Here is an 11,678-nt window from a genome sequence, read left to right as displayed (position 1 = left end):
CTAGCTCTTGTAGACCAGGCTGGCCTCGAACTCAGAGATCCGCCTGCCTCTGCCTCCCGAGTGCTGGGATTAAAGGTGTGCGCCACCAACGCCCGGCTTCTGTGATAATTTCTTGTACACATTCCCAGCAGCAATGTATAGGAATTTCTTTTTCAAGTCGGGCAGTGAAGGCACACCTTAAATCCCAGCAATTGGGAGACAGAGGCAGGGGGATTGAGGCCAGCCTGGTCTAAAGAGTGAGTTCCAGGACAGCCAGAGCTGTTACAGAGAGAAACCCTGTCTTGAAAAACAAACAAGCAAATGAATAAATAAATAAAAAGAATTTCATTTTCAGCTGGGCAGTAGTAGCAAATGCCTTTTATTCCAGCACTTGGGAGGCAGAAGCAGGTGAATCTCTCAAGGCCAGCCTGGTCTACAAAGAGAGTTCCAGGACAGCCAGAGCTGTTACAGAGAAAAACCTGCCTCGAAAAACAAAGAAAGCATTTCCTTTCCTCCACATCCTCGCCAGCATTTGCTGTCGCTTATGTTCTTGGCTGGAGTGGGAGTCGAGGAAAGTCATTGTACCTAGGGCGAACATCAGAACGCAGTGGTTGTCCTCACTGTATGAAGGGTAACATTAGGAGGTAGGAGTTGTTGGTTGGAGGTACTGAGACCTTAAAGAAATCAGTGTAGAGAACAGGGATTGTTTTCCATGATTTACAGACTTAATTTTCTGAAGGGGTTTTATGTCTGCTCCATGGCTTTAGTCACAAGACCATCCCGGAACACCTGGAGTGTCTCACATTGTTGGGGACCACAAAGAGTACACAATAAGGACTGAAGTTGTGGGGTGTGATGTTTCCCTTCAGAGAACGTATAGATCAAAGGGCTTTGAGAAACTTCCTTTACTCACCCTTTAAAAAAAAACCAACTTTTGTGTAGCAATCAATAAATCTGCCTTTGCGCGGCTGTTCAGGATTCAGTACATCAAGGCCGGACCTCCCTGCTGCCAGGTCTAAATTCAGCTTAGTGACCCCTCTTCCTGTGAACATCTGCCGCAACACAGAACACCGACACTTAGTGACAGCCATTCATCTTGGGGTGAGATGATTTCAATGCACTTTGCTTATTTTGTTTTGTTTTTCGAAATGGGATTTCTCTGTGTAGCAGCTCTGACTGTCCTGGAACTTGCTTTGTAGACCAGACTGGCTTGAACTCACAGAGATCCACCTGCTTCTGCCTCCCAAGTGCTGGGATTAAAGGTGTGTACCACCACCACCTGGCCTCTATAACTAACTAGTGTGGCTGTTTTGTGTTCTGGTCTTCAGGCAAGCTTTACTTACTAAAATACAAATGAAGTATCACGACAGGGAAGTGGTATTTGTTCTAGAGGGACTAGGACTGCCTCTGGATAGAGACAAAATAGAAACGGCCCATAGGCAAATGGCAGTTTATAAAGGTAAAATAGGAAACGCCATGTTAGGATGAGGTATTTAATTTATTTATTTAGTTTTGTTTTTTTGAGGCAGGGTTTCTCTGTGCAGCTTTGGAGCCTGTCTTGGCATTTGCTCTATAAAGGCGTGCGCCACCACCGCCCGGCTCTTGCCTTCAATTCTAAAGAGCTAGGATTACAGACACATGCCACTACATCCAATGCGTATGTACTGCTGGGGATCCAACCCAGGACTCTTCATTCTAGGCAGAGACTCTGCTAAGCGAACTACAACCCCAGCTGCCCAAAGTCACCTTAATTTCATGTAATCACACTCCCGCCAATTCTTGAGATTATTTCCTGGGCTACTGGAGTCCTCAGGAAAACCTTGCCTATGTCTGTGTCTACTTTGTCTGGCCCTGGTCTCAAGTTTGGGGTCAAGTCAGGGGCAGGGTATTCTCTCCTTGGCCCTCTTCCCTCTCTACCCCCTGCTTCTCCGTTCTCTGCGCCCTTACATCCCTCATTTCACTGTTATCACAGCTAACTGAACAGTGAATGCCGACTACTTAACCATGTGTTTTGTATACAACGGCCTCACTCTAAAGACAGAACAACCTAAAAGACACATTACCATCCCCAGCTGACGTTTGAGAACACTGGTGCAGAAAGGTAGACACCACAGGGTCTCACAGTAACTAACCGTCAGTACCCTTCCAGAAATCTCCATCTTCAGTCACTGGGCTACAAAGCCGCCCAAAGGCTGGAACCTGGGAGTTCTTACAGGGTCCCTGACTCCGGGGAAGGAGGGACGGGAAAGAATATGAACCTCTGATGTGGCCGGTCTCACAGAACCACCACCCCCCCCCCCCCCCCCCCCCCCCCCCCGCCGAAACTAGGAGCCCATGGCAGTCAGTGGTTCTCAACCTTCCTAATGCTGTGACCCTTTAATAGAGTTCTTTATGTTGTGGTGACCCCCCCCCACCATAAAATTATTTTCGTTGCTACTTCATAACTGTAATTTTACTATTGTTATGAATTATAATGTAAATATCTGATATGCAGGATACCTAATATACGACCCCTGTGTGTCTTTCGGCTCGCTCGCCCCCCCGCCCGCCACGGGTAGCAATCCATAGGTTGAGACGCATTGACCTAAAGTCAGTAGGAAAAAGTTAAGGCCGAATGCAAGGTCAATAAGTGACATTTTAGAGTTTACAAAGAGCGCTTTGCCGGGCCACCCACCAGGACAACCCAAACAGCTCCACTCCGTTCCTCTGCACCCAACCAATCCATTGCTCAGCCTTCGTCTGCTTTTGTCGAAGGCTCACCTCGATTGGTCGAGCCTGAACCGTCATGGCTGCGCCCATGTAACCGGCCCCTCCGCAGAGCGGTCAATGGCGGTGCAGGCCCGCGGGTCAGGAGTCTCCATGCTGCGGGCGGCGTGGCGCGCGCTGAGCTCCGTTCGTGCCCAGGCAGTGGCACAGGCTCCTGGGTCTGCGCTGCGGGGCGGAGGAAGCGCCAGTCTGCTCTCAGCACGCTGCGGCCCGCAGCCTCCGAGTGAGCCGCCGAGCGGGGAGCAGGGGAGCAGGGGAGCTGGGCGAGGATGGAGGGTACCAGGCACCCGGAGACTGGAGAGAGGCAGTGGCAGGATGCGAAGCTAATGGTGGTGGCTCGGGAAGGAGTGATAAAGTGGGAGTTGGGTGCAGGTGCACGCAGTTCGTGCTTGGAGGGTCGTGTCGGGCTGCGGAAGGAAATGAGTCTCAGCCTTTTCTGTTCTGCATAGGTCTCCTGCTTGCTGCCCGTGCCTACGCCACCCAGAAACCAGGTAGGAGGGCTAGGCTGACACTGGACGCGGAAGAGACACCGCCGGGACAGCCTGGGGTGGACAAGGGGACAGAGGTGGAGCGCGAAGGGGCGGGCCAGAAGGCCCCCTATGTCCACGTCGTATAGAGCCCTAACAAGGAAGCAGGAGTAAGAGTTTTCGAGTGGAATACTAGTGGAAATGAGTGAGTTTTTAGCTGGCCACACCAGACCTTCCCAGAGTGGAACGCTTTTTATCTGCCACTCCGACTTGTAGGGTGTCGTTTCTCACCCCAAGTTAGTATGCTTTCGGGCCCTCTAATGAGCAGATGTTATTTGAGGCTAGTTTACTTTGTGTAAACCAGTGCTGACGTGAGCGTCAAAGGATCCATTGAAACACGTTGTTATTAGGAGTCATGCCCTGTGTTCAATAAATCGTTAAGGTGTAATAGTAGTTATCGCTTCTAGCGCCATTTACCTAGTGGCAGAGCAGAGTCTGACTTAAGAGGCTAGATCATCTTGGTTGGACTGGATTGGGTTGCACTCCAGGGACACAGTAGGAATGCACGCACCAAAGCTGAGCTTTTGGTCATCCATACTAGATAGTGACATTTTCCCCAAGGCTAGCTGCACTTTCTTGTAACTGGAGGTTTCTCCTCCCATCCGGTCCCGCAGCTGCTTTTAAAATAGCCACTCAGAGGCTTAATATTAATTACTGTTTAGCCTATTTGCTTAGGCTTATTATTAACTAGCTCTTACAACTTAATTAACCCATTTCTATTATTCTATATTTTACCATGAGGCTCATGGCTTGTTACCTCACATCTTGCTTCTCCAGTGGCTGCTGACATCTCCCTGACTCCAGCTCTCTCTGTTTGGATTTCCCCCTTGGCTCTCTTCTGCCCTGAAAACATTCATAGCATACAGAGGGGCATCCCACATTGTTTTCTCTACCCTTTTATTTTGTTCATTTGGTCAGCCAACCAGCAAGCTTGGTTAAGTGCTTATTCTCAGCCAGACCATGAACCAGACTAGGAATTAAGTGGTTCAAAGGAAGCCAGGCTCACTCCTGTCCACGGGAGAACCTGTCCCAGTGTGGAACTGTAGAACCAAGAGGGTCTGTGAGGAAGACCATCTGTTTGCAGTGTGACATATGAAGCAGGTGCCCACAGGGCTTGCAGAAGAGAAGCTGAGCTTAGATCAGTCCGTTGCCCTGTTGAGACCCCAGGCATTTCTCACGGATCTGGGGAGTGGGTGAGAGGAGGAGATTCTGGGAGAATGAGAGTTAACCCTGTCTTCCATTCCATTCCTGTATTTGACAGTCCAGCCCAGCCGAGATGATGAGCCACCCGCTTCCATGTTCATCAAAGAATACAACAGCATCCTTCCCAACATGGAGAAGTACGCAGGGAAAAGCATACTGGAGGACACAGGAGTCTTAGGGTGGACAGGGAGTGGGGGGAGGGGAACTTTACAGCCTTGGCCTGTTGTACTTGAAGTTTGATTATGTGGGGCCCTGGGTGGGGTGAGCACTGGGGAAGCACCCCCAGTATGGTGGGCTCAGGTGGGCGCCTGAGCTCAACTACCCTTTTCTTCCTGGTTCTCTGAGTGAAGACCTGGTGTCAATAGATGCCAAAGAACTCACATGCTCTACTGGTCTTGGTAGAAGCCTGTCTTCTCTTGACCTTACAAAAGCCCCATGAGGAAAGAAATTGAATCCTAATTGTATTGAATTATACATGGTCTATGTTACACATCTAAGGGACAGAGTTTGCACTTAAATCCCGAGCTGACAGACACCAAAGTCCAGGTCCTTCTCAGCCCCTGTCCAGTGGGAGCTGGGCTGGCTCTAGCCTTGTCTACTGTGCAGTCTGGCTATGTCCAGCTGAGGTGGACATTCTTCCTCTGCCTTCTCCAAGACAAGACCAGAACACTCAAGCCAACAGCCCCAGTTGTCTAATGCTGTCTTCAGCCCAACAAACCACCAGAGCCATGTTGCCCTTGAGTCCCTGAGAAATGACTGCCCACTTCTGGAGAGCTGCATTTCTTATAGAAGTAACTATCATTGCTTTTTTTTTTTTTTTTTTTTTTTTTTTTCCAAGACAAGGTTTCTTTGTAGCTTTAGAGCCTGTCCTGGAACTAGCTCTTGTAGACTATGCTGGCCTCAAACTCACAGAGATCCGCCTGCCTCTCTCTCCCAAGTGCTGGCATTAAATGCGTGTGCCACCACTGCCCAGCTGTTCTTGCTTTTTAAATCTTATTAACAATTATTTTTATTATGTGCATGTGTCAGCATGTGTATCTGTGCCTGTATGTGTGCGTGCCCACAAGGGCCAGAAGAAGGCAATGGATTTCCTGGAGTTGGAATCACAGGAGGTTGTGAGCCTACTGATGTGGGTGCTGGGGACCAAACACTAGCTCTTAACCACTGAGCTGTCTTTCCAGTGCCTATTTTTTTTATTTTTATTTACTACTGTGTGTGTGCATGATGGGAGCAGAGACGACATCTATCCAGCTCACGTGTGGAGATCAGAAGACAACTCTGTGGAGTCAGTTCTCCTTTAGAGCCTTGTGGTTCTGTGGTCAGGATTAACAGCACCTTTATACATCTGATCAGCCCCATTCTTGTTTTTTTTTTTGTTTTGCTTTGTTTTGATTTTTTAAATTTATTTATGTGTATGTTTTACCCACATATATGTTTATGTACCACATGTACCTAGTACATACAGTGGTCAGAAGAAGGCATTGGATCCTCTGGAATTGGAGTTAAATGATTATAAGCCACCAAGTAGGGGGCTGGAAACTGAACTTGGGTTCTCTGCAAGAGCACCAAGTGCTTTTAACCACTGAGCCATCTCTCCAGGACTACCACCTTTAAGATAAGGTCTCTCTTTCCCATTTTCCCTTTTTAAACTACTGTCCACTAGTTTAAATGACTAGTAGTTGCACTAGCTAGATGGCTCGGTAGTCCGGAGTGTTGCTACTTGTCCAGAGGACACAAGTTTTGTTCCCAGCACCCATACCAGATAGCTGAGTCACCTATAACTCAGAGCTGCAGGGGTTCACACATCTTGTGGCCTCCACAGGCACCTGCACACATACAAATACATAAATTTTTTAAAGGAAAAAGCATTTCTTCCCCTTCCCAGGACTTGTCTCATTGCTCTGTTTTCTCCACAGGGTTGATGATGTTGTAAAAAGAATCTTGTCTTTGGAAATGGCCAACAAGGTGAATTCCTGTGCTGCCCTAAGTCTTGGCCTCCCTCAGTCCACTCCCTGGGAACCCCTTCCGTCCCTACACCCCAGGCTTCCCCAGTTAGAACGTTTATCCCTAACGTTTGTTAGGCTCTATCCAAAGTAAGCACTGAGAAGAGTGGGAGTTTTGCTCCTTCATGGTGCCGCCGACATCTGAGAAACAGTAGGTGCTCAGTAAACATGTTGTCTTAGTCTTTTTGTTTTTGTTGTTGTTGTTGTTGTTTTGTTTTGTTTTTGTAAAAAGACACTGTGACCAAAGCAACTCTTATGGGCCTGGCTTGCAGCTTCAGAGGCTTAGTTCATGGTCATCATGGCAGGGAGCATGGTGGCATGCATGTAGACACTGGATCAGTAGCTGAGAACTACATCCTAACCCATAAGCAGAGATACTAGAGCAAGCTTGGTTTCTGAAAGTCCAAAGCCCACCCCTAGTGACACACTTCCTCCAACAAGGCCATACCTCCTGATCCTTCTCAAGTAACACCAGTCCCCGGTGACCAAACATTCAACTATATGAACTGGGGGCCATTCTTATTCAAACATCACAGATGTATACATGAATGAGTAAGCAAATTTTAAGGCTATGAAGCCAACAAACTATTTCTCTTATCTTTGTTTTTGACTTTGGGCTCATGAGGATATGAGTAGCAATGTGGTTGACCAAGGCCGCAGTGAATGCGGTTTTCCTGGGTCTAGCTACCATGACTGCAGCCTTCCAGTCAGGAAGGTTAGTCCTTAGAGGATCATACACCAAACAATGTCCCCCAATTTCTGTCTTCAACAGAAAGAGAAGTCAAAAGTCAAGCAAGAACAATTGATGAACAAGATTGCAGAAAACCCTGAGGATTCCAGAACCTTGGAGGCTCAAAGTTGGTCCAGGGGCCCTTGGAAGTGGGGGTACAAAGGAGTCTGCTAGCTGGCACCTGCTCTAGGAGGGCTCTGATGTGGCTTGGGAAGGGGAGGGACATGATGGACTGGAACTCTGGTCCTGCCCGTTGCTCTGTGTGAAGTCACACAGGTCACCTATCTTCTCTGGGGCCCTTGATTCCTACTCTAAAGATGGAGCTAGCTGGGGACAGACTGTGAATCTAGAGAATAAGAACACACCCTGAAAACAGAAGATGAGGCTAGTATCAGTGAGACTCACATCTGTGGAGTGCTGCCATGCCCATTGGCGTGGGACATTTCCACGTTCCTATTTTAGTTTCCAGCTGGAATTAGCAATAGCAATCGTTAAATGTGAGTGAAAACCCCTCTTGCGTTGAACCAGGGAGCAGCAGTTGAGCCAAGGGGTGAATTAGCGGCCCCATGCAGTGTCTGTCTTTTTCCGCCCTGTTGCTATCACCCTACATTACAGCTTCTATTACTGCTTCATTCACTTTTTTAAAAACTTATTTTGTTAGCCAGGCGTGGTGGAGCACACCTTTAATCCCAGCATTCGGGAGGCAGAAGTAGGGGGATCTCTGTGAGTTTGAGGCCAGCCTGGTCTGCAAAGTGAGTTCCAAGACAGGCTCCTAAATCTACACAGAGAATTCCTGTCTCGAAAAACCAAAGGGAAATTTTTTTTTATTCTGTTAATATATATGGGTATTTTGCCTGCATGTATGCCTGCACTGTGTGCGTGCATCGTGTCAGCAGAAGTCAGAAACTGGAGTTACAGACTGTTGTGAGCCACCGTGAGCTGGGAATCAAACTTGGGTCCTCTGGAATAGCAACTATTCTTAACCCTGAACCACCTCTCCATCTTGTAAGTTAGAAGTTTTAGTTCTAAAAAACTTAATGAAAGCACAGAAAAGGGGTAGATTTTAAGTTTAGTCTTTACTTATTACTATTGTGTGTACGTATATAATGTGTGGGTGCTTGTACACATGCGCCACACAAGGAACCTGTCTGGAAATTTGAGAACAGTCTTCACAAGTCCATTTCTTTCTCCACCATGGATTCCAGAGATTGAGCTCAGGGTGCCACAAGCACCTTTACCCACTTAGCCACCTTCTGGATGGACTCTTGACAGCTTTAGAGTTTTAGATTAATGCCTTGGCTGGGACCTCTAGTACAATAATGAATCATTAACCATGATGTATGCTAGAGTTAATTCCTGAATTTAATGCTCTTTAAGTGTGTTCAGACTGTGGCCCGCAGGCTGCATGTGCCTCAGGTAGCTATGAGTGGACCCCAATTCAACACAAAACCACAAGCTTAATTAAAACATTGAGGGGTTTTTGGTTTTGTTGTTGTTTTTAGGGTGTTTGTCTTTTTTTGTTTTAGACCACTGGTTCTCAACCTCCTAATGTTGCAACCCTTTAGTACAGTTCTTCATGTTGTGGTTGCTACTTCATAACTAATTTTGCTACTGATATGATCATAATGTAAACATCTGGTATGCAGGATATCTGATGTGTGTTCCCCAAAGGGGTTGAAACGCAGAGATTGAGAACCGCTGTTTCAGACATTGTCTTACTGTGTAGCCCCAGCTGGCCTGACACTTGTGATGTCAGCAAGCTCACAGAGATCCACCTGCCTATGCCTCCATTGTTTTTGTGACCAAATGCATTGTTCTCGGGCGTGAGCTTTGCACATGAAAACACTGGGCACGGTGTCACAGAATAGGACGAAACTTTTGCCATTGAGAGTGCTGTTTACCAGCCAGGCAGTGTTATACCCACAATTCTAGGTAGAGTAGGCAAAGGCATTACAAGTTTAGTCTGGGCTACATAGCAAGTGTAAGGTCTGACCTAGCATCCTAGTGAGTCTGTCAGCCACCTTTTCCCACTACTCCTCACATACACAATGCTGTTAGCTATGACGGATAACGACCTTTACGGATTAAAGTAATTTCCTTTGCTTGAGCTTCCTTTTCTAGTAGAACGATTATCCATAGTCTTTTGAGATCTTGCAATTCAGAGTGCTTTGGGGTTTAGAAAGAGCTATACAAAAGCATTGGTGATTGTTACTCCTTTGGTTTTAAAACACGAGGTGGGCCTAGGCGCTTCCTTCCTCTGTGCCCAGCTCTCATCCTCTGTGGTTTGTGGTTTCAGTTGTTGCCTTGACTGTCAGGATCCGCAGTTATGAAGAACATATGCAGAAACATCGGAAGGTAAACCCCGGGCTTCACATGCAGCTAATCCACAGTAGCCTAAAGGAGGGGACCCTGGGACCCTGGGGCCCTGGGAATAAAGGGCTCTGGAGCCTAAGAAGCCAGTGACACCTCAACTCTAGTAGAAAGACACTCCCCTCCTGCCTCTAGAAGGACAAAGGGAGCCTTACAGGACTCTGCTGAGGGTCATCAGTGGTCAAGAAAACAGACTGCCAACCTTGGTCACATCGGACAGATAGTACGTGCTTAATACATATTTGCTGAATGTATGCGTAGTCAGAATGACCTGTTCAAAACCTAGCTCTGTCAATTCTACTTAAAGTCGCTGGACTTTAGGAAGATTATTGGTCTGAGCCTATGTTTTCACAACTGTAACACAGGACTGCAAGGATTACAAGAATCAGTACTAGCAGTTGGTGTGGTGCATGGCAGTTCTCTAGGCTCTTAGCATCATCTCTCATAAACCTTGGAGTTCCTTTCAGTTTCTTCTAATCTTCCAGAGGAGCAGTCTTGCCATGGAGTGACATTATTCCTCAGGAGACACTGCTAGAAATGATGCCTGACACTTGAAATGAGGCAGTCTTGCCAAGGGTTTCATATTCTTTTTTTTTCTTTTTTTTTAATTTTGGTTTTTCGAGACAGGGTTTCTCTATGTATCTTTGGAGCCTATCCTAGTACTAGTTCCGTAGACCAGGCTGGCCTTGAACTCAGAGATCCACCTGTCTCTGCCTCCCAAGTGCTAGGATTAAAGACGTGTGCCACCATCGCCCAGCAACTACTCCAAACTCTTAACCACTCGTTGCTCAGCTGAGCAGCACAGAGCTGCCAGAAGTAGGAAATTGCCGTTAGTTTTGGGCCCTGTGTTCAGGCTGACTTTGAACTCTCCATCCTTTGCTTCAGCTGCCTGAAAACTAAATTATAGGGTATGTGCCATCACACCCAACTACTTGTGGTTTTCTGATAAGTATGAAATTGTGAACACAGACTGGTCTGGCCTTGAATACTCCCAGTAGCTGGTTGAGCATGCTCTTTGGAAATCAGTTTTGCTCATTTGAGGTATAGAATTCTAGAGCCCCTCACAGAGCAGGACCTAGAACAGAGGATAAGTTCCTGTTTCTCCCTACTCAATCTGACAGTCCGCTCAGTGCTGGAGAAGCTTAGTAGATGGTACAGGGGGGAGTCACCCAGTCAGTAGACCCATATTGAAGGCTTGACCTCAGGCTCCTGAAAGGCAAACCAACTCACACCTCTATTCTCCTGTCTGTAACTATGAACAGTGGCAGTGCCTCCTGCAGAACTGTAGTAATGTTTGCATAAGATTGTTGGGATGGTTCAGTGAAATGACCATACATCATTAATGGTAAATAATGTTAATATTTATAGAATACTATAAGAGTAGTAAGTATGGTGGCGTAGGCCTGTCATCCCAGCAAGTAGGAAGCTGAGGCAGGAGAATTACCATGTGTTTCAGGCCAGCCTGGGGTACAGAGTAAGACCTTGTCCCAAACATAATAGTGATACAGAATCCTCTATAGGACAAAGCCCACAAACGCCATCTGCTGATGAGCATCGACCGAAGGAATAAGATGCTCAAACTGCTCCGTCGGACCAACTATGAAGTCTTCGAAAAGGCATGTAAGGAGCTAGGGGTGGAATATACCATACCTCCTCTGCATGCCCAAAAGGTCCACCGCCGCATCCTGGCCAAGAAAGCTCTGTGCATTCGGGTAAGAATCAGTACAGTTGATTGCTTTGATCAGTCTCCCTGGACTGAGGTGCACAGTAGAAGGGAGAAGTTGTCTGTTTCTGACCATGGCTTAGAATTGGCCTGGTCACCAGCACATGGAGAAAGAATGGGGTTCCTATAAACCTGCCCTGCAAAAAATTACAGTCTTTTCCTTCTCCCTTTCCACCACCAGGTTTTCCAGGAGGTTCAAAAGCTAAAGAAGCAAAGAAAGGCTTTAAAAGCTGCTGCAGCAGCTGCCAAAAAACAACGTAAGCAGGAGGTACCAGAGGACCCTTCCCAAGCCCTACCAGACATGACCAGAAAAAACTAATAAAGTCTGTTCTGCCTTGAAGAATGATAGAAGATGGCCTTCCCTTCGGCCTGAGGAA

At 47.2% G+C, this 11,678-nt stretch overlaps 1 protein-coding gene across 1 annotated transcript; it reads left to right on the top strand.

The window, feature by feature from the left end:
* Positions 1-2,759: 2,759 nt before the first annotated feature.
* Positions 2,760-11,649, top strand: Mrps15 (mitochondrial ribosomal protein S15). The gene is made up of 8 exons (XM_038335141.1): positions 2,760-2,968; positions 3,195-3,236; positions 4,534-4,612; positions 6,392-6,440; positions 7,251-7,335; positions 9,505-9,563; positions 11,099-11,290; positions 11,483-11,649. Exons 1-8 carry the CDS (start codon positions 2,806-2,808, stop codon positions 11,618-11,620), a joined length of 807 nt encoding a protein of 268 aa, XP_038191069.1. The 5' UTR covers positions 2,760-2,805; the 3' UTR covers positions 11,621-11,649.
* Positions 11,650-11,678: the final 29 nt, after the last annotated feature.

This window comes from Arvicola amphibius, chromosome 6, assembly GCF_903992535.2.
Source record: "Arvicola amphibius chromosome 6, mArvAmp1.2, whole genome shotgun sequence".
Taxonomy (NCBI): Eukaryota; Metazoa; Chordata; class Mammalia; order Rodentia; family Cricetidae; genus Arvicola; species Arvicola amphibius.
Note: the sequence above shows the minus strand (reverse complement) of the source record. Positions and strands in the feature narration are given on the sequence as shown.